This window comes from Hirundo rustica, chromosome 13 (assembly GCF_015227805.2).
Source record: "Hirundo rustica isolate bHirRus1 chromosome 13, bHirRus1.pri.v3, whole genome shotgun sequence".
Classification (NCBI taxonomy): Eukaryota; Metazoa; Chordata; class Aves; order Passeriformes; family Hirundinidae; genus Hirundo; species Hirundo rustica.
This window is the reverse complement of record NC_053462.1, coordinates 10,964,636-10,984,895: the sequence shown is the minus strand read 5'-3', so window position 1 is coordinate 10,984,895 and position 20,260 is coordinate 10,964,636. Positions and strand designations below refer to the sequence as shown.

Sequence of the window (20,260 nt, the reverse complement as noted above, 5' to 3'; positions counted from 1 at the left end):
TAATACACTGGAACAGCTCTGCAGGAAAGAATTTCCTGGTGGTGCTGCTCGGACAAGAACCAGAGGAACTTAGATGAACTCTGTCCCTCCCATGCTGCAAATAGCTTTAGAATCTTGAAATTATGTTTTGGGGCTTTATAAAAATGTGTAAAGATGCTCAGGAAAAAAAAAATCATTGCTGTGGATTCACATCTTCATCTGTATCTTTATCTAGTCTGCAACTTTGTATCCAGAGGTATAAATGACTTTATTCTAAACTCCCCAGACACACTCTTAGGACAAACTGTGTTTTCCTGTGTTACCTGCCTGTCTGCCTATAAAAAGGAACTTCAATATTATGGCTACAGTCTTCCTAAAAATCTATCTTTACATGTAAAGAACTCTAAGAGGATGCCAAGATTATTTCCCTGTGTAGGAAATAGCAGCTTAAGCTAAGATCTTAATTGACATTTCTTGTAGCTGCTAACACAAACACTGTAATTTACAGTTACAGTAATCTTCTGAGATTTTTATGCTCATACTGAATGAGCTTCCTGCAGCATCTACTCTCAAAAATAGAAGTAAAAAGGGTAAATTACTAAGTTGGTGGAGAAAACTGTCAATTATCACTGTTCACATCACTTATTAAAGAAGTGCTGAAGCAACCTTCTTACTAAACACTGATTTTTATTAAATGTAATTAGTGTAAGGCTTTACAGACTGCTTCACACATTCGTCTTCATGTAGGTTCTTTTTCTGCCTCCGTTCTCACGCATCAGCTTTCAACTAGAACTCTATATAAGTGGGATGGGTGACAGGAAAGCTAAAAACGCCCACAAAGACCGGCACAAAACCGGCTGTTTTCATCAGCTGAACAATTTGCAAAAAAACCCCAGACACAACAGGCAGAGCACTGACGCAGCAGCATGCTGGAGTGTGAGCATCACTGCAGCTGTCATCACTTCATCTTCCTGAAGCTGAGATTTTGGTTTCGCCCTTATCCCTTACACCGGTCTGTCAGAAGGTAGAGCTGCGGTAGGTTTTTCCTTCCCCGCCTTCTCTGGGCAGCACCATTGGGCCGCTAAGATGCAGTAAAGCACATGTGAAAGATGAAGCAGGGGAAGGAGAAAAAAAAAAAAAAAAAAAAAAAAAAAAAAAAAAAAAAAAAAAAAAAAAAAAAAAGTGTTTTCTACAGGGCTCGGCCGGGCCGGTGCGGCCGCGGGGCGCAGCCCGAGCCCTTTAAGCTGCCCACCCTCGGCGCGGGCCGGCGGCAGCTGGAGGCTATTTATACCGGGGCGGCGGCGGGCGCTGGGTGTCCTGCGCGGGGCGGGCCCGGCGGTGGCGGCGGCGGGGCCCGGAGCGGAGCTGCCATGGCCACGGCGCTGCCCCCCACGCCGGCCGGCGGGAGCCGCTCCGCCAGCCGCGCCGCCGAGTCCCCGCAGAGCCCGGCGCGGCTGAGCCGGCTGCAGGAGAAGGAGGAGCTGCGGCAGCTCAATGACCGCCTGGCCGCCTACATCGAGCGGGTGCGGGCGCTGGAGGCCGACAAGTCGGCGCTGCAGCAGCGGCTGAGCGAGCACCAGGCGGGCAGCGACCGGGAGCTGGGCTGCCTGCGGCTCCGCTACGAGGCGGAGTTGGCCGACGCCCGCCGGGCGCTGGACGACATCGCCATCGAGCGGGCCACGCTGCAGGTGGAGCTGGGCAAGATTGGCGAGGAGCACCGGCAGCTGCACGTCAGGTCGGTGCTCCGGCCCCGAGCAGGCCTCCCTGCCCGGGGCCACCCCGGGGAGCTGCCTCTTCGGGGCTCCTGCAGGGCGAGAGGAAGGGGATGCTTCAGGCAGGAGCCCGTGGGTTGCGGGAGGAGTGCAAGGTGATGTTTCGTGTCCGGGTCGTGCAGGTGTGATAAGCCTGAAGGTGTTGCCCTCCGGGGCTAGGAGATGTCTGGATGCCTGTTTGGAAGGTGTGCTGGGGCAACGCTATGGGGTCACATCAGTACCTGCCTGAGATGGGCATGGGGCTCCTGCAGAACGTGGGGTGCTGCGTGCCCTTCTGGGCTCTGAATGCAGAGGTGCATGGGTTTGGCACCACACCTGTGTTTACAAACACTCAAGATGCTGGGAAATATCTAGAAAGTTATGGAGCAGTAGAAGGAGTGTTTATATGGAGTCAGTGTGCATCTTTTTGGGGCTGTTTAGCTCAGACTTTGCCCAGAGGGGAATACAAAGACAAGATAATTCTGGGAGCAGTGCGGCTTGCCTGGTCCAGGTTGGTACTACTCACAAGTTTTCCTAGTTGCTTTTAAGTCTGAGATGAGCTGCCTGCTGTTTTAGCTTGACTTTCTTGTAAGCTGTGTATCCTGAGGCTGGGATCATCATCTTGTCTGGGCTCAACAAGCCTGAAGGAAGGCAATATAAGAGTTGTCCCACCCTCCTGACAGAGGAAGAGGTGTGTGAACAAGTGTCCAATCCCAACAAGCTTCCTCTGTAGAAATATACAGCCTGCTAGCACTGCTAGTTACTGTAATGCTCTATTGTATTCCTATATAAGTTACAGGCTTGTAATAATTTGGATGTCCACAGGCCCCTTACATCTTGTTGTAAACCTGTATCAGAGCAAATTTAGGCACCAGCTTCTTTTAATGCCTGGAGGAAGTATTGCCCCTTCATAGACTCAGTAGGACTCAAGTAGCTCGTCTAGTTGGGAGTAAACCATTCTTTTACTCTAAGCTTCTGTTTCCAGCTGCATAGCTTTTGGGCTTGTCTCTGCCATGCTGGGTTTTGGCTCACAGATGTTTCATAAATCTAACCAGCCACTTGAGTGGACAGTGAGGAGAGAGGTAATGCCCATTCTAAAACTTTACTGCTGCTCTTTGTATTTGTATAACTCTGGCTTTGTTTGTAAAGCTTTAGACTTGGCAGATATGAAATCCTCTAGACTGTTGGGTTGGGGTTTTTACCTTTATGGTAACTACATCTTAGAAGTGGTTAAATTTACAGTCTGTGGGAAACTATACATGGTGTATATTGGTTTCTGAAAGGACTAGACTGAAGTCCTAATATTGTGTGTTGTATCTGGGCTGCCTAACTGCAAATGTCTCATATGACTTGGAACAAACTTTGAGGGTATCGTGTCCTTAGATTTATACACCCTTTAAATAACCTGGTGGCTGTTTAACTCTTATAGAATGAAATGTCACCAGATAATTTCCCAGAGGCATTAATTACTGGCCCTTATTAATCGCTGATTAAGAGACTTGAGATTTTTGACAACAATAAACTGATTGCATTTGGTTTTTTTCTTACTACTTAAACAATGGAAGCAGGCCAAAGATGTTTGGGGAGTAGGAGTTGTAGGTAAACATATTGGTTGAATTCAGAGCCTCAGGAAGGTCAAAGCAACTGCAGTAACACAGCAGAGAAAGACAAGACCAGTTCCTTTCTGCACCAGAGTGTGGATATGCATTTTGCTCCTGAACGTGCCAAACACAGTGTAGCAGCTGAGGTTGTAAGAATGAATTCTGTATGTGCTGCTGACCTCCTCTGGTCTTGACAAACTGGAGTCTGTTTCAAACATACCTGAAATCTTTTGGTAAAATTATTTAAATTCTCCAGATGAAGCCTATGTGACATCCTGATTTACAAGGAATGTGATTGGCAGCACCTCAAAGTTTTTGCTTGTAATTGATAGTCTGTAGGCCACACTTAGCTCTGGAATGGTTGATGTATGGAATATTGCAGAGTACTGTAACAGTGACTGCTTGCTGCATAGGGGTGTAAAGTGGCGTTCTGAACCCCAGACTTGGATTAAAAGGGTAGTAAATGTTCTTGTCAAAGCTGGACTTGTTAAATTGTTGTTCTTAAAGATGAAAAGTCTTACTCCAGAGTTCTTTGAAAATAATATTTTTCAGGAAAGAATCCAGGAAACCTGAGCCTGGCTGTCCAGATGCTTACATTGGAAAGTGAACTGTTAAAACAGATACTAATGGAATTTCAGATTTGCACACACTTTGATTGCAGAATGAAATTTATATTATTGTAGGATGAAACAGTCAATACTACGCAGTGTTATTGACGTACGTAATATCATATCTAATACAGTAAGTGGTAGTGGTAGCAGAGACCTCAAAAGGAAGGTGAATAGTTAATATCTAGAAAAGAAAGGAACCTTAAATACTAAAACTACAGCACCTTATCTTGTTTTTCACTGTTAGCAGAGCTATGTTTCTCCTAGAGTCTGAGTAAAGAGTAAATAACTTCTGGCACAACACAGTCAACAAATGCCTCTGAAGAGCAGGGCAGGAAAAGGCCTTGAGTGAGCACCTGATGTAGCCACGTGCCCCAGGCCTGTGCTGGAACCAGCCATGCCTGCATCTCTTCCAGCAGATTTTGTGTAACCCTTATTTTAAATTCCAGATGATGGAGATTCCGGAATATCGCCCCAGGCGGTGTGCTTCAGTGGTGAACTGTCAGTTTCCTCTCCCTAACATCTAACCCACGTATTTCTCCCTGCAATTTAAGCCCGGAGCTTCCTGTCTTTTCCACAATAGACATGGAAAACAGATTCCCTGACCCTATGCAGCCGTTCTTCACATATTTAAAAATTGTTCTGTCTCTTGTCACATTTCACTTCTCTAGACTAAACAACCCTTAGTATTTTCCAATCTTTCCTTGCAGTTCAAGCTTTCTAGAGCTGATCAATCCTGCAGAATTACTTTGGACTCTTGCCAACTGGTCTTAGTTTTCCACTGGAAAACTCATTGTATGACTTGACACAACTTTGTCACTTGGCAGAACTGATATTGCCAATATAAATTCAGAGCTTCCTTTACTCTTTGTAATCTCAAATACGAGTTTTGATCAGGGACTCTGACTCTGGATAGTGGGCGGGCAACTGCAAGGATTTTAAAAGTTGGAGCAGTCTGGGGAATCATCACAGTGTTCTTCCCTGACCGGAACTCGTTGTGTGCCCTTGTCGCACTTCTCCACTGCGGTGCCAATGGCAGCTAAGAGCGCTGGCCATCCAGATGGTACCTGCGGTTCCATTACCTGGGTATTGGTCTGCAGATGGTCTCGTCTCTGATAGCAAAGCTCCCTCACCCTGTACCTGGGCTGCGGTGTGAGGGAGGGGAGGGAGCCGCTCGCGGCGGTGGCTGAGGGGCTGCAGAAGCCGAAGCCCCGGCGGGGCAGCTCCCCGGGCTGGCCGGTGGCCTCCGGGGGACAAAGCTCCCTGTGTGCTGCGGGCAGGAGAGCGGCACCGCCGGCAGCCTCAGCCGCGCTCCGCCCCGTGAGGGACCGGCGCCGCCGGCCCCGGGCTGCCCTCACGGCCCGGCCCAGGCCCGCAGCCCGGGTGTCCTGAGGCGCTTCCTGCGGGGCCGGGGCCCCTTGGCTGCGGGGGTGTCCGTGAAGGACTGTCCGGTCCCGGTCGCTGAGCGTGCCCAGCCCTCCCCGTGCCCCCCGGGCCTGTGCCGTCCCTTCCCTCTCCCGTTGGGAATGCCTTGGAAAATAGCTGGCTTCCGCATGGGCTGCGCACTGAACGAGCTGGAAAATGGGTCAGGAATCTCTCTGGTATAACAAATGATGCTTGTCGGAGGGCCCTGTCTGGTTTGCTTTGTGCTCTCACCCTGAGCCTGACAAGCCTCTCCTGTGTTTAACCACGGACCCCACTGAAGGGAAGCACATTGAGAACGAACTCTCCCTCACTAGCTGCGCTTACCAGACTAAAACTTTCCCTTGTAGGAATTCCAAAAAGGAAAGTGATTTAAACCTGGCCCAGGCTCGTGTGAGAGACCTTGATGCCCAGCTAAATGCGAAGGAAGCTGATTTAGCAACAGCCCTGAATGAGAACCGGACTTTGGAGAATGAGCTCCGGGAATTAAAGGATCAAGTACTCAGTGTAAGGCTTGCTATTGGAATCTAAACTTTGCTTTTGCTCCTGCAATGTTTGCTTGATTTTCCTCAATTAGTTATTGATATTTAAAAGCAGAAAAAGCCTGGTAACTCTGACAGTAACAGGTAGACAAAAAGATTTCCACAACCTTGCTGATAGCAAATGCTACTGATGGTGGTTTCCTTAAAACTTCCACCTGTTGTTGGTACCTTTAATTGACCATAGGATATAATGTTTCTTGTTCTAAAGTCAGAGCAAGATGAAATGTACCGCCATAGTCCCTGTAGCATTTTCTAACACATCGGGGAAGTGGATAACACTTAGTGTATATTTTGTCAACATAGGCTGAATTTGGAGGTTTAAGTGTCAAAAAAAAAAAAATCAGAAGTTAGGAAGAAGTTTGAAATTATTGCTGTTTTAAAGGGGAGGAATATGTATGGATAGTACAATTGATTCATCAGAACTCTCCTTTGAGGAGTCAAATTTAGCTGGTGGGATTAAGGGCTGTTTTATATTTGCCTTGTGAGAAATCTGGTCTGCATAACAATTAAACAGGATTCTATCTGTTGCTGATATTTGGATCCCACTGACATAAGGATTTACAGAGTAATCCACTTCACTCAACCAGTGCATTTTGATTGCTGTGGTAATTAGGTTGAATGACCTGTAACCAATTGGTTGCCTAATTTGAAAAAATACCTCTTAATTTTGATAACCCTGTTGTCTGTCTTTTCTAGCTGAATCTGTCACTGGAGGATACTAAAAAGCATCTCCACAGTGAAATGTTGAGGAGGGTGGACCTAGAAAACCATATGAAAACTTTGCAGGAAGAAATGACGTTCCAGAAGCGCCTTCATGAAGATGTATGTTTTAGCTTATTAACAAGGCATCTTTTTAGGTGTCCATGATCCCTGGATGTACTTAAAGCCCATCTTAACATTGCTTTTATCTCTAAAAAGGTAACTAGCAACTTATGGCAGCCCATCAGCTCTTAACATCCACCTAACTAGGAAGGCTCAAGAAAGGGCACAACCACATATTACCTGGGATAGTACTGATAGGTATCTGGGATATGACAAATTTCTTAGGCTGCTCTTCTAAAGATAACTGAAACCCCAATATATTACTTTGTGTAAGCGATAGTGCATATATTAGTTACTGTTAAATTATTCCAGATGTTTACTTGAAGACTAAAGTAAGTGAAGAAGTCTCCTTCACAAGTTGCTACTTGTGTTTCCAACCGCTTCTCAGAGGTGTCTTTGAGAGAAGTCAGTACATATAACTAAATGAATAGTTTACATATTAATGTAAACCAGCTTCCTTCCCACTTGTAGGAATCTCAAAGTGTATTGCTTGATAGAGAATTCTAATTTTTCTTACCAACTGCTATTACTTTTTGAATAAAACAAGTGACGTAACAGTGCTTAAAGAAACTGAACTGTATATTCATGTGTTCTAAGTTTAAAAAATGAACAGAATCTATCTAGCAAAGAATTAAGTCTTACAAATCAAATATTTACTACATTTATTAGTTTAAGCAGTGGTGGCAGTGAGGTGGAAAAACAACAGTGAGGCAGCAAGGTGGATGTGCCAGACTTAATGGAGGAATAAGATACGCATAAAGATGAATTACTGTGTACTCAATGATAAATCTGCTTCAACAGGGAAGGACTTGTGAAGCTGGTACACTAAATCCAGTTTCAAACTGTATTGACTTGTTTATTCTCTGAGCAATTTCTTCTTCTAGGAGCTCAAGGAGACAAAAAGAGTCCATGAGAGCAGGATAGCAGAAGTAGAATCTGGCCGTCAAAGAGAATTTGAGAGTAAGCTCTCAGATGCTCTGCAGGGGCTCAGAAAACAACATGAAGAACAAATTCAAGGTTACAAAGAGGAGATGGAGCGAACATTCAGTGCAAAGGTGAGTTTTTAAGAGATGACAGTAAAACAAAACTGAAGTTCTCTGCATCTTGACATAATTAAGGTCACACTGCCATAGACAGCCGATGGATGGAGCCCCTCTGCATTCACTGCAGAGCTTCTTGGCATAAATTCTTATGAAACTCCAAAGTAGTGTCAAATTTAACAGTAGGATTTCTGCAAACATTTGATCTCAAACAAAACTGGTTCAAGCATCAATAAAGGGAGTGCTTAGGAGAAGCTGATCATATTTCAGACTTCTGACAGACTTAGGACCAAGGTGTGTTGTGTTTGTATTAAGCAATTTCAGTCATGAATAAAACCTAACTTTTCCTACACACCAACTTGCATGCCAACTCAGGGAATTCCTTTGGATGCCTGTGTTTTTCTTTCCACTGAAAATTCTGTAAGTACCTCTTGAAGGAGCACTTTACCCTTTTGTAGGACATCTGAAGATTGAGGTATTATTTGTAGAGCAACTCAATGCTGCTTGTAAATATGCAGGAACTCTTTAATAATAGATCTTGTGGGGAAGACTAATAGTAGTTTGATTTGTACATCCAATATCCTGCAGCTCTATGCTTTGACAAGCAGCATCTAAACATATTCTCCATTGGTCTTCTGGAGAATCAATTTACTTAATATCCATACAAAGTCCTCATACATTACTAACTAAAATATCATAATCCAGAGTTTTTCACTACGTAATTATTTCTGACTTTTTCTGACATAAATTTCAAGCTTGGGTAAACCTCCCTGGAAAGCAACACAGAACTTTCTGACCTGGACTTTATTGGCATCTGCACACTTCAGCAAAAGTTAACTATTTCCAGATGTAACAGGTGAAAATTACTTGGTTATTTATAATATATGCTAATGTGCAACTCAGGACTAACAGTGACTTACCCGCAGGTGGAGAATGCCCAGCTAGCTGCAGCAAGAAACAGTGAGTTTGCCAGTGCTGCTCGGGAGGAGCTGATGGAAACACAGAAGAGAGTTGATGCTCTGATGTCTCAAGTTAATCAATATCAAAGCCAGGTTCTGTCTTTATTTGTATAACCTTATAATTATTTTATTTTACTCTCCATTCAAAATATTGGCCTCTTCTCTCTAATCTTCACTTATGGTTTGATTTTTTTTTTTTTTTTTCCTCCTCCCCTCCCCTTAATTTTAGAATGTTGCTTTGGAGAGCAGAATAAAGGAGCTACAGAATTTGCTGGATTATGATCGTGATCTCCATCGAAGGCGTATGGCTGAAAAGGAGGAAGAAATGGCACAAGCTCAGAAGCAGGCACAAGCACAGCTGGAAGAGTATGAGCATCTCTTAGATGTGAAACTGGCTCTAGACTTGGAAATAAATGCATACAGAAAGATGTTGGAAGGAGAGGAACAGAGGTAGGCTATGACAAGATCTTCATTATGAGAACTTGCTTCATTCAAGACCTCTACACTAACTCTTTATCCTTCAGAAAGGAGGGAAAAAGAAACAAACATTAAGCACGTCACTAACACAGTAATTCAGTTACTGAAGCATCGTCTTCTGTAAATTGTATTTATATCCCACATCTACTACATGGTATAGTAAGATGAAGTAAATCTTACTATAAAGATAAATCATAACCTATGTCATAAATCCAGCTGATAAAGTTGAAGGGTCCATTAAGCATTCCTCAAGTCTCTCAAAGTTTTGTGCTACATCTTAAAGAGCATTCAGGTTCTGTGAATGAAGCTGGGAACTTGGATCAACTTATTTATGCAGATGTGGTATCTTGCATGCATGGTGAGAACATGAACTCTCAATACATGCTAAGAAGGATCAAAAACTTTAAATTACTTTCACTGAGGACTGTGTCTGTTGCAGCTGTGAATCTTCTCTTATTAATATAAAGTTGCTCAGAACTCTGGGGCTGTCTTCCAAACTTAACAAACAGCTTAGCTACTCTTGCTAATAAAATTAAAATTTTGTATCCAAGACCCCATGGAAAGCTTGGCTATAGGGAGCTGTTAGGCTTGGATGTAGCCAGAGGGTAGGCATGAGAAGAAACAAAGCACATCAGATACTCAGGTGACTCTTATCTGACTCTCTTGTAGGCTAATGTTGTCACCCAGTCCACCTTCACACAGCACGGCAACTCAAGGAGCAAGTCAGGGGCGGCGGTTCCTGCATGGGAAGAAAAGGAAAATCAAAGAAACCAAAAAGAGGGAGCATAGTGCTGCACTTAAGACTATTCAGCATGTTTCAGCTAGTGGAAATATATCTATTGAAGAGATTGATGCAGATGGGAAATTTGTCAGGCTTAAAAACCACTCTGATGAGGTACTTCCGTTTGCAAGTCTGCATTGCAATGTATGACTGCTTCGGGGTGGCTTTAGCTTAGGGACAGACTAGAGACTGACCTTTTAGTACTGCTCTGTTCCCACAGCTGTCTGGGAGGTGCTTCTGGGTGGAGGTGCAGGGGGCTCTACTAGGCAGAAATCAAACACCTTCAGCTGTTTGTCATCAGATTCAGGCTAGCACTACCAGAAGTTCTACTTACTCTTGATGAACTAAACAGGGTGCTCTAGTAAATTGGATAAAGATGGCTTTGTATTAGTTGAAAATACTTAAAACAGCTAAAAGGGTTGAATAGAGTTCGTGGTATCTAATCTATGCAGAGGATTTATCTGGCCAATTAGCTAATTCTTCCGCTAGTTTAGTTTGCAAATCCAGAACTATGAGAATTCATAATCAGGATTTCAAAACATATGGCTTGTAGTTTAGCCATTTCAGCCTGAAATACAGAATGACCTGTGATGGTTTAAGGTGTTTTTATATATATATATATATATATATATAGTTGGTAGGTGGCCATGGCAAACTTCATTTATCAGAATCTCTTTGGTAAAGAGCATCATGACCCTCCTGTTAATGGAAGGTAAGAATAGGTGCTGCTTAACTTGACTAAGATTAATCCTAAAGTATAAGGAGAAAACATTAGGGAGGCTTTAATGGAAATGTGGCTGCTGCCTCAAAATTGTCAGATACTTGTATGCTACATGAGTGGGATTAAAATGGGCCCTTGAGTCTGGAAAGAACCTTGTGTTTGAATTATATGGTCTTCTGTAATGCTGAGAGAAATTTCTTGTCCCACAGGATCAACCTCTACATGGCTGGGTGCTGAGACGACGTATTGGAAGCGTGGCAGATGTTACTTACAAGTTTCCTTCACGGTTCACTCTTCAGGCAGGACAAGAAGTTACAGTAGGTATTGTGTTTGTAAAACTTCCTCAGAGCTCTGTTCTTATGTTAGATGTCAGTAGAGACTCCTGTAATACAGAAAACTAAAAAGATACTCCAAGTGTCTAAAGAACTAAAGCTCTTATTTTATGTGGAGAGAGATATGGGGGAAATCCTTGAAGCAACCCAATCTGAAATGCTAATTACATTTCTCATGATTTGGAGTACTAAGCAAAATACAAGCTCTAAAATGATACTCTAAGTACATGTAGATGGTGATCAAAGAGCTGAACTCTACACTTGCTACTCCCAACTGTGGAGGAGTTTGTCTCCAGCAAGCTGAGAGTGATCCCAGGTGAGAGGCTCTTGCACACAAAAGTTGTTGCCGTGAGCATGTCTGTGACTGTGGCTTGGCTCTGTGACTCAAGTGTTCTTTATGGCCAACCAGAGCTACCTCTACATTGGACAGAAGTTGTTAACAGCCTTTTCTGCACTGTTTTACAGTCTTCAGCTAGAAAGTCTTTACCACCATTCTTGGTAGTCCTGAAAAGAACCAGGGATTGCAGTGGTTCAGTTTCTCCTACTTGGATGACTTTGGTATCAAAATAGTTAATAATTATATATGCTAGACTGAATTGTAATCTATCTACAGAAAAAGATTCTTCAGAAGCTCACTGTAAATCTGTTGCAGATCTGGGGTGCAGCTGCTGGTGTAAGCCCAGGTCCTAGTGATCTGGTCTGGAAGTCTCAGAAGTCTTGGGGAACTGGGGATAATATTGGTGTTACACTCATCACAGATGATGGTGAGGTAAGTGAAATAATAAAATGCTTCTACTGTCCTAATGCTAAACTTGTTTGTGCTTAATTCCTGAGGGGTCTTGGTGGCAATTCAATTGTATTCTAGGAACTCGCAGAGAGGAAGATAATGCTTGTACCCAGAGGAGAAGAAAGTGAGCAAGATGATGATTATGAAGAAATAACTGGAAGTGAAGCAGAGTTTGCATCTCAGGTAAGCTGCCTGAAGTTTAAAGATGTGTTCTCATCAGAGTCATTCAATGGCCATTTCTTTTCTTTACTAAATGAAAATACTGCTTCAACTATTCTTCATATCCCGCAACTCTTAATGTTTTTCTTGATGTCAGACCAAAAGAAGAAGAAAAAAGAAATGTTGTTTGGTTTCATGATAGTGGTTCCTGTGAGCATCTTTAAGCAGGTGAGATGGTGAGAATCATGCTTGTCACCTCACAGAAAACTTGCTTCATCAGTAGTGCTGCAGTCTCTTGTCCCACGTAGGATGTAGCTTGCATGGCTTTGCATCAGAAATACAACTGAAATTTTGCTTATTCTCTGAGTATGATCAAAAAGTAGCATTAATTATTTGATATCTTATTACTGACACATTGAAAATACAACCTTTAATGTCCATTTCATCTAAATACCTGACTGTGAATTAAAGCTGTTATCCCAAGAACAGAATGCAAAAACTACTTCTGTGGGATGAAGTGACTTGACACTCCAGTGTCCCTGGCTTGCTTTTAGGATGATTTCAGTGTGAACTTGAGATCAATATACTTGCAAACTTTTGGCTACAAAATTGCATGGTGTAATATCCTGTGCAAGACTATCCAGCCCCTTCAAAATGCTCCACTGACCGTAATACAAGTCTGAACTGATGCATTTTGGATGCTTCTCCTGTACTTTGATATACTATTAACTATCTTTAATTGCTGAAATAGTCTAAACCAACTAATATGAGGGCTTTAACTTGGTCCTAACCAAACAATTACAGACTGTACTTGGCTTGTCTTGACCTGAAACAGTACTATGGTACAAACTCCAAAGCCTGAGAGCAAGGGGATGCTTAGCTAAAAACTCTCTCCTTTCTGCTGACAAATGTTAAACTACCACAGCTCTTCCTAAAACTGATCCTACATGGTTACAAGGAGGAGTTACATCTTACAGCACTAGGTTAAAGCTCCCACTACCATTTCCTAGATATTTTCATAATGTATCTGTCTGAATACTAACTTAAAAGTACCTTAGCACTGTCTTTCTGAAAAAAATGTACCTAAACAGGCAGTTACTGCCTGCTGGGTTTTTTGGATGGTGTGTGTTTTTTGTTTTGTTTTGGGTTTTTTTTGTCCTTTCAAACAGAAAATCTGGGTAAATATGTTACCACAATACCATGTGACTTAAAGGATCTTTATCAGTCTCCTGACATGCATGCATATTCTTGTAATATTTTCAGTCTCACTGAAGGATGGTGAGACCCCTTTAAATGGGCTATTGAGAAGGTCTATAATGCTGTTCTGCCCTTTGGGCTCTTGTGCTACAAACTTCTTCTCATACTCAGAGTAGGGCCTCTCCTCAAGGGTGGCTTCTTTTTATTTTAAAAGGCATTTTTTGAGTTCACTTACATGACTTGTTTAATAAACAGTGATGGAAAGCAAAAGTAACAATTTTCCTTACGCTTCTAATCTGTTTTATCAGCAACTTTACAATACAGTTGTGTGCCATTTATGGTAAGAATTATTCTAATACTTCCAATCAAATTTTAATGTCATTCCTGTTTGCTGAGTTCCTATTAAACTTTTGATATTAGTACCTATATGCTTCTGCTGCCTTGGTAGTACTGAAATGGCTGCTTAGTAAACAGAAGTCAGCTTTGTTGCATGCAGTAAAATAATGGGAAGAATGCATGCTGTGCTTTAAAGGAAGGCAGTGTTTCCATGTTTTGCTTCTGCTTTTACCATCCTACCAAGGGCAGCACGTATCTGCATGCCACTTAGCTTCTGATGCTTGGGAAGTGAGGTAGTGGTGGGCAGTTTGACAGCCTTTCATTAAGGAAGGCACAGGATTATGTATTGCATGAACTTAAAGACTTGTGTTGTACAGTTCATGTACTGCCTCTTGAAAATCTGCTTTGCTTTATTAATAAGTAACTAAATCTACAAAGTGCTAAAAAGCCTACCTGCTTATATGAGGATCAAGTAGGTAACCAGCAAGAAGTATTAAGTTTGTACACATGCTAATTAGTCTAATATTTTCTCTCTGCAGCAAAATGAAGATCCCAGCTGTTCTGTCATGTAATGTGGACAATCATCTTAAAACACGTCTCAGTCCCAGCTGCCATAGGCAGTGTGTGTTGTTGATAGCTTCTGTAATATCTGGAATTTGGAATTCACATGTTCCATCTGATGTCTTTGTGAGAAGCATTGTCCATAACATGATGGAATTTCCTACCTTCTGATCCTGGACCCTGGCCTTGGATTCACTGATACAAAGAGCAGTAGAATACAAGCTTCATGGGAAGTTGTTTTTTACTTTTACACAAGGATCTGGTTTCTGTGACCTGCTGAAACAGAGGAGGGTACAGAGTTTACAGAGTTTCTAAACATGTGCCCTAAAAGGCTGTTAAATACTTGAAAATGAACATGAGGTGGCCTCAGCTCTCTCAATATTCTGATATGGTTTTCTCCAAAGGTAATTTCTCTTTCCAGCCTGAGTGGGAAACACCCTTGCACCTTGAGCAAGTCTAAAGTAAAACACTGTCCAGAAGAGTGAGTGTCTGAAATGTTTCCTGCTCAGATCCTGATGCAGAAATACATAGAACTGGTCTGGATCACTTCCTAGAGTGAACCACTTTAGAATTAAAAGTAAGTTGTAAAAATTATTCCTGCCTGTTATTAAATGTACTGTTTCTGTAGTCTAGCACCTGGAAGTCCCTGTTTCAGTATTGTCTATTCCTAGATAAAGTGTATGGCAGCAGAGCTGTGCCAGCCTTAACTTGGAAAAATGTATCCTGGAAATGTGAAATGTGAAAAAGCATCTCATTCTGACAGAGGAGCTACTGTGACCAGTGCTGCTGGCACTGTTTGCTTGGTCCCAACAGCTTTCTAAGGGGCTAGAGAGAAAAATATGCTAGTCAAAAATCAAAACTAGGAAGACCTGCCTGTAGTGAAAAACACATCAAATTCACTGTTCTCAGAGCCCTTATGTGCAAAATCTCCCTGCAGGCTGCAGCTGTGTGTGTCTAATGGGACAGCTGGGGGAAAACTGGTTCTGGGGCGGAGTGCAGCTCCTTGTCACTGTGTGCTTCAGGGAAAGCCTGTCCTGTAACCCTCAGGAGGGGACAGTCACCCTCGGGGGCACTGCAGTCACTCTGTCTCTCCAGCCAACTGCTCCCCTGCTGGCCCTGGAGGAAGGGAAGGGCTGTGAGACACATGAAGTAAACTTCCACCTGAGGGCAGGAGGGGAGCAGCTGAGCCTGCAGGTTTCTCAAGGCTGGAATAGTGTTTTGACTGTCTTTTAACTTGCCAAAGTGTTCAGTTCCAAATTCAAGACCTGCTTTGTGTGAGGATGCAGGTGTTAAGGTGAGGTTTTCTTTATGCTAGCTTAAACTCTTACATTGTTTAAAAATTCTATTTTGAGACATCAAGAGTAGATGCTGGTTTAAGACTTGGATTGTAGCAGATCCAAATTCTTGTTCCACCTCAAACAATAGAAATAGCTGCTGCTCTAACTTTGCTGTATTTATCTTCATTTCTTAAAACTTTTTTAACTATTGAAGATATTTTTCATGTATATAAAAGCAGTCTTGGATTTAAATATTTACAGATTAAATAATAAAGGTCTGTCTGTTCAGTGATTTCTGTTGAGTGGTTCTAAAGACTTTGAAGTAATAAAACTGGTGATTTTAGAGACTGCAGAGTGAGGAAACTTTCAGCACTGTGCTCTGCTCTCCTGTTTATATGGTAAACAGAAAAACAAAGTGATTCTATCTTCATTTAGGTAAGTACTTCTGACACCAGGATTCTTCCTTAATTTTGAGGCTTTTCTGGTATATTTTTAGTTATTATATGTCTTTCCATCATCACCTATTCTTCCCTTTCTCCTCCTTTCTATTCCTTTCACCTATATATAAGAAATAGTATTTTCATTTGTGTGTAGTAGGCACTCTCACCCCCCTTCTCTCACTGGAATTCTCTACAAACCCTATGGAACTAGGAGCAGTTTGTACTTCATTCCAAGAAATTTCTCTGTTTTCCTTCTGCTAGAAGATGTTAACAGACATAAATGCTAAACAAGCAATAGAGAAGTAGCAAGGTTATTAAAATTGCGGGGGGGGGGGGGGGGGTGTCATAAAACTAATACTTTCTTTGCTCGTGTATTTTTTAACTTGGCATTGTTTTTGTCACCAAAAGCTGATATATTCAGCGAAGGTGAAAGCGCCAAACAAGCACCAGAACCACCAGTACAGAAGCAGCAACCACTGTTCTTACCCCACAGAAATATTTATTCAGTTTGATCAGTAAATTATACCAATTTTCAATGCTGAGAACTTGTACTTAGTACAACATCATCTTAATATTGACAACAACCACTTTGCCTTTTGTCAACATTCAATGCAAAAGATGAATTAACTTGCTCACAATAAATTACGGTGTGAAAGATGAAAACAGCTCAATGACATCAGTAACTTAGGAACTGGTTACAGTTAGCTTCACTAACAGTATTTTTAAATGGTTTTCAATAGTAAAATCATTGCAGCCAAAGATAAAAAATAAACCACATACAATAATAGCAAGGAAATCCATTTTTGGAGCAACAGTGAGCTACCAGTAAACACTTCATACAGTGATCTTCAAGGCACAAAGCAAAAAAACTGGGTATGGGTTTTTTTGCAGGTTGACAAATCAGGGAAGGTGAAATTTTTTTGAATATAAAATAAATACATTTTAAAAAGACGCATACAAAAGTCAGTAAGTCAGTCAAATAGCAAGGCTTTCACAGAATGCCACACTGACAGAACATTTGTGAATCCATTTCAGTCATGAAATCATGTTCACAGCTCAAATGACACAATCACTGAGGCAAGGGAACTATCACTTCAACATAATTAATGGGGAAGAAGCCAGACTCTCCATTTAACATCCCCTCATACCAATTCTCATCGATCTGATTGGTCAAAGTTATGATGTCCCCTTCCTTAAACCCAAGCTCGCCTTCATTTTCTGGCTCAAAGTCATAGAGAGCTTGGCAGCAAGGCTGATCCATGTGCACTGAAGAACCTGCCCCAGCGACAGAAAAAAAAACAACCACATTAAATTGAGCTTCACAGCATCCCACCAGCCACTAAGCACAAAACAAGGGGCCAAAAATGTACCCCTGTTGTCATGTCTACAGCAACAGTTTTTCCATTGCTTTTATTCATCAACATCTGGTGCTTCTACATAGAAAACGCAAGATTAGTAATAATAATTTTAAAGCATAATTGTCCCGTAAGTTCAAATGCTACTCCTCTTTCATTCCTAGCTGCCTTCCCTCTCAAAAGGATGTTTATATTCAGCTGAGGGTTGGAGTAATCAGTTGTCAAAACCCACGTGCTCTCTGTGGAGCAGCTGCCAGAGGAATCGGAAGGGCAGGAGTTGAGGAAGCAGAAGAGTCAACAGGGGAAATGACAAGGAATCCTTTAAACAAATGGCCCTGCAGTACATTGATCCTGTGGGAATACCCACCAGAGGGCAGGGGCTCCTGGTCTGTCCTACAAACACAGCCCTGCAGCCTGAGGCAGATACCTGCATTTTCACACCACAAGTGTCCTGGCAGGAGTGAGGCTTCCACCCTCACCTGAGCAGTGACAGTTCTGGGTTACTGCTCCCTGAGCTCATATGCTCCAGTCCTTTGTTTTACACATCCTCCATCTGAACTAAGGCAGAGGCTATGGTAGGAGCACAGGCGCCTGTCAAATTATTTTAGGGATGAAAACAGTTTTCTGATACAAGTACCTGGCTGTTCTTATGATTTGCATTGTTTATCCTAAAAAGATCTTATTTCCAAATCACCCTTAAACATTAAAAAAAAAAATAACCTTGCTAATGCAGTAAATACCTTTTTTAAAGATATTCTCATGGAGGAGTATTAATTAGCTTGGATTTATGGTACCAATGTATATGTAACATTCATACTTATGAATAATTACAATATATTTTATTAGAATAATTTATGTTCAAATTGTAAAGCTCAGCTCTGTGGTCAAGGACTAGCCCATGGTTCAACTGTAGTTCAGCCATAACTGATTTTTTTAACAGCACATGTAATGTATCCAAGTAAAAGTCTGGTAATTTGAAATACATCTATAAATGAAGAACAGGAGAAGAGACTTAATGCTGCTGCCTTGTAAAAAGGAGTACCACACCTTATAGCATGACACCTCTAAACACTAGTACTTATAATAAATTATTCAAGTTTTCTTATTGGGAACATTGCAGCAATACTCAAATGTTCCAGTCTTGACTCTCCCAGTTATCATTTTTTACTGGGTAAACCTGCATTCAATTGGTAATGCAATACAAATATAACAGCTAAAATGGAAAAAATGCATTTTAATCTGTTATTCATGGTAAGACATAGGAAACTATTAAAAAAGTAACTGCTCGGGCATTTTCTAGATATCCTTTCTAGATAAAGGAATTAGGAGAAGTCTCTAAAGGAAAGCAGCTAAGAACCAGTGGTGATCACTCATTGACAACAAGAGGTGAAAGCATCTTTTAAACTGATAATAATACTATTGGGGGCAATATCTGGTGTTAAAACTGGAAAGCAGGAATTGCTTTTCTCTTTTGTGGGTATATTTTACCCTTGATAGTAACAGAAGAGAGTTTTCATTTGTAATGATGGAAGAGAAGTGCCAACAGAGACTAAGCAAACCTTCCCAGAACAGCACTGTCACAATGCCAGACTCATCCTCGCCCTGTGGAAGGCTCAGCGTAGTGACAAAGTCCTACTAGAACCAACTAAATTAGAGCTACTCTAACACACTGGTACAGGTGAAAGCTTGGTTGTCATATTTGCTGAAGCAGAAAAAGAGATAATGAGCCAGTTGCCCAACAAAAATGGACTTACCATGTTTAAAACCAAAAATGGACTGATTGTGTTTAAAAATAGCTGAGTTATTTTCAGCCTTTGCCAAGGTAGAAGTGGTACCAACTCTCCAGAACTGTCAGCAGCAGAAGGCAGCAATTGCAGTAATTGACAGAGTTCCTCGCCTTCACCACCTGCTCCAATGGGGCTCATTTGTTACTGCAAGCCAGTTAATTTCTGACAGCGAGGTACCTGATCAGACATGGATCACATTTGGCTCATTTTAAGCTCCAAAGAGCTGCAAAGAAACGTCTGGCAGCCTGGAAAGGTTTTTAAATAATGGCCACAGTCAGCACAACCAGTTTCACTCCAGGCTGTAGGATCAGTCAAAGTCTTCATTAGAGTCAGGCAGCTGCTGCTACTGTATAATCCAATGAGACAAAGCTTCCCTGACAAAGGTAAGGGGGCAGCACTGCCTGACAGTCTGCAACACACACTGCTTAACATCACAGAACTGCTGGCACCGCTCCAGCCTTTTGCTGTCTACTTGCACAAATGTTGCAGAGGTTTCAGCTAAATAAATTGCGCTCTCCTATTTCTGCCAACAAGGTTTATGTTAATTTGCAACTCCATATGCACCCCCTTTATTTCTCTAGTTTACTTCCCTGTCACATTCAAAAAAGAACTGTCATTAATTTCCAACCACTCAGATCTGGACAGCACAAAATCACTGTAAGCAAGAAGCTGTCTGTGACTCCTGGAGTGTTACAGGATGAAACAAAAATGCCATTCAGTGATGGGTTTTGTTCATTTTCCTCAAAGGGAGGGTATTACTGCTTGTACCTGCATCTACTCTGCCTTCTATACCATGCTGTATACATCAGGTAGCAAGACTGTATTTTAATAATCACAAACTGGAAGCTTGCTAAGATAATTAATCCCAGTCTCCCTCATAGCTGAAGTGAGTAAACACTTAGATGCTTATGTTAAATTCCAGCATGTGGCAGCCAGATCCATATATTTCATATCATAGTCAAGCCTGACAAACAAACTGAGTGAAAGGAATGATGTAATACAGCAATTAAAGAATTCTAAAATGAGCCAGATGATGCTCACAGCTGAAGCTCATTAATGAGGATAACAATGAATTAGAACTAGGGATTTTTTTATCTGCATTTACTCGAAGCAGCCAAACAACTCGCAACAACATAAAAATTAAGTTTATGTAAATCTAGCCCTGCAGTCATAAGTAGTAAATAATCCTCACACGTTAGAGACTATACAAAGGAAAATACTATTTCTGCTCCAAGAAGCTGATAGCTGAAAAACTATTGTGGAACATGGGAAAAGTAATTTCCATGCTTAGAACTACCATGGCAGTTGTGCTGAATGTGTCACATC

At 41.9% G+C, this 20,260-nt stretch overlaps 2 protein-coding genes across 5 annotated transcripts in view; one reads left to right on the top strand and one right to left on the bottom strand.

Annotated features, from left to right (window-relative positions):
• The first annotated feature begins 1,349 nt into the window (after positions 1-1,349).
• On the top strand, positions 1,350-15,640 carry LOC120758943 (lamin-L(III)-like). 4 transcript variants are annotated; one of them, XR_005703078.2, is made up of 13 exons: positions 1,350-1,714; positions 5,712-5,868; positions 6,600-6,725; positions 7,610-7,780; positions 8,692-8,817; positions 8,954-9,174; positions 9,871-10,096; positions 10,913-11,020; positions 11,688-11,804; positions 11,901-12,005; positions 12,139-12,209; positions 13,487-13,518; positions 14,054-15,640. XR_005703078.2 is itself a non-coding variant. In XM_040077712.2 (12 exons), exons 1-12 carry the CDS (start codon positions 1,350-1,352, stop codon positions 14,244-14,246), a joined length of 1,947 nt encoding a protein of 648 aa, XP_039933646.1. In that variant the 3' UTR covers positions 14,247-15,640. The 4 variants fall into 4 exon arrangements, 3 of the variants coding, with proteins under 3 accessions (XP_039933646.1, XP_039933644.1, XP_039933645.1); XM_040077712.2 differs by lacking the exon at positions 12,139-12,209; XM_040077710.2 differs by lacking the exon at positions 13,487-13,518.
• Positions 15,641-16,271: 631 nt separating this feature from the next.
• Positions 16,272-20,260, bottom strand: part of SH3GL3 (SH3 domain containing GRB2 like 3, endophilin A3) — a 42,289-nt gene continuing 38,300 nt past the window's right edge. The window contains exon 9 of the mRNA XM_040077713.2: positions 16,272-17,067. Coding sequence (XP_039933647.1) covers positions 16,862-17,067 — 206 coding nt within the window. The 3' untranslated portion in view covers positions 16,272-16,861. The remainder of the gene's footprint in view (positions 17,068-20,260) is intronic.

Bases quoted from the DNA above. Each gene is read 5' to 3' on its own strand.
- LOC120758943 (XM_040077712.2), top strand. From the start codon at position 1,350: ATGGCCACGGCGCTGCCCCCCACGCCGGCCGGCGGGAGCCGCTCCGCC. The intron at 1,715-5,711 runs GTCGGTGCTCCG...TTTCCCTTGTAG, and splicing joins CACCGGCAGCTGCACGTCAG to GAATTCCAAAAAGGAAAGTG. The intron at 8,818-8,953 runs GTTCTGTCTTTA...CCTTAATTTTAG, and splicing joins TTAATCAATATCAAAGCCAG to AATGTTGCTTTGGAGAGCAG.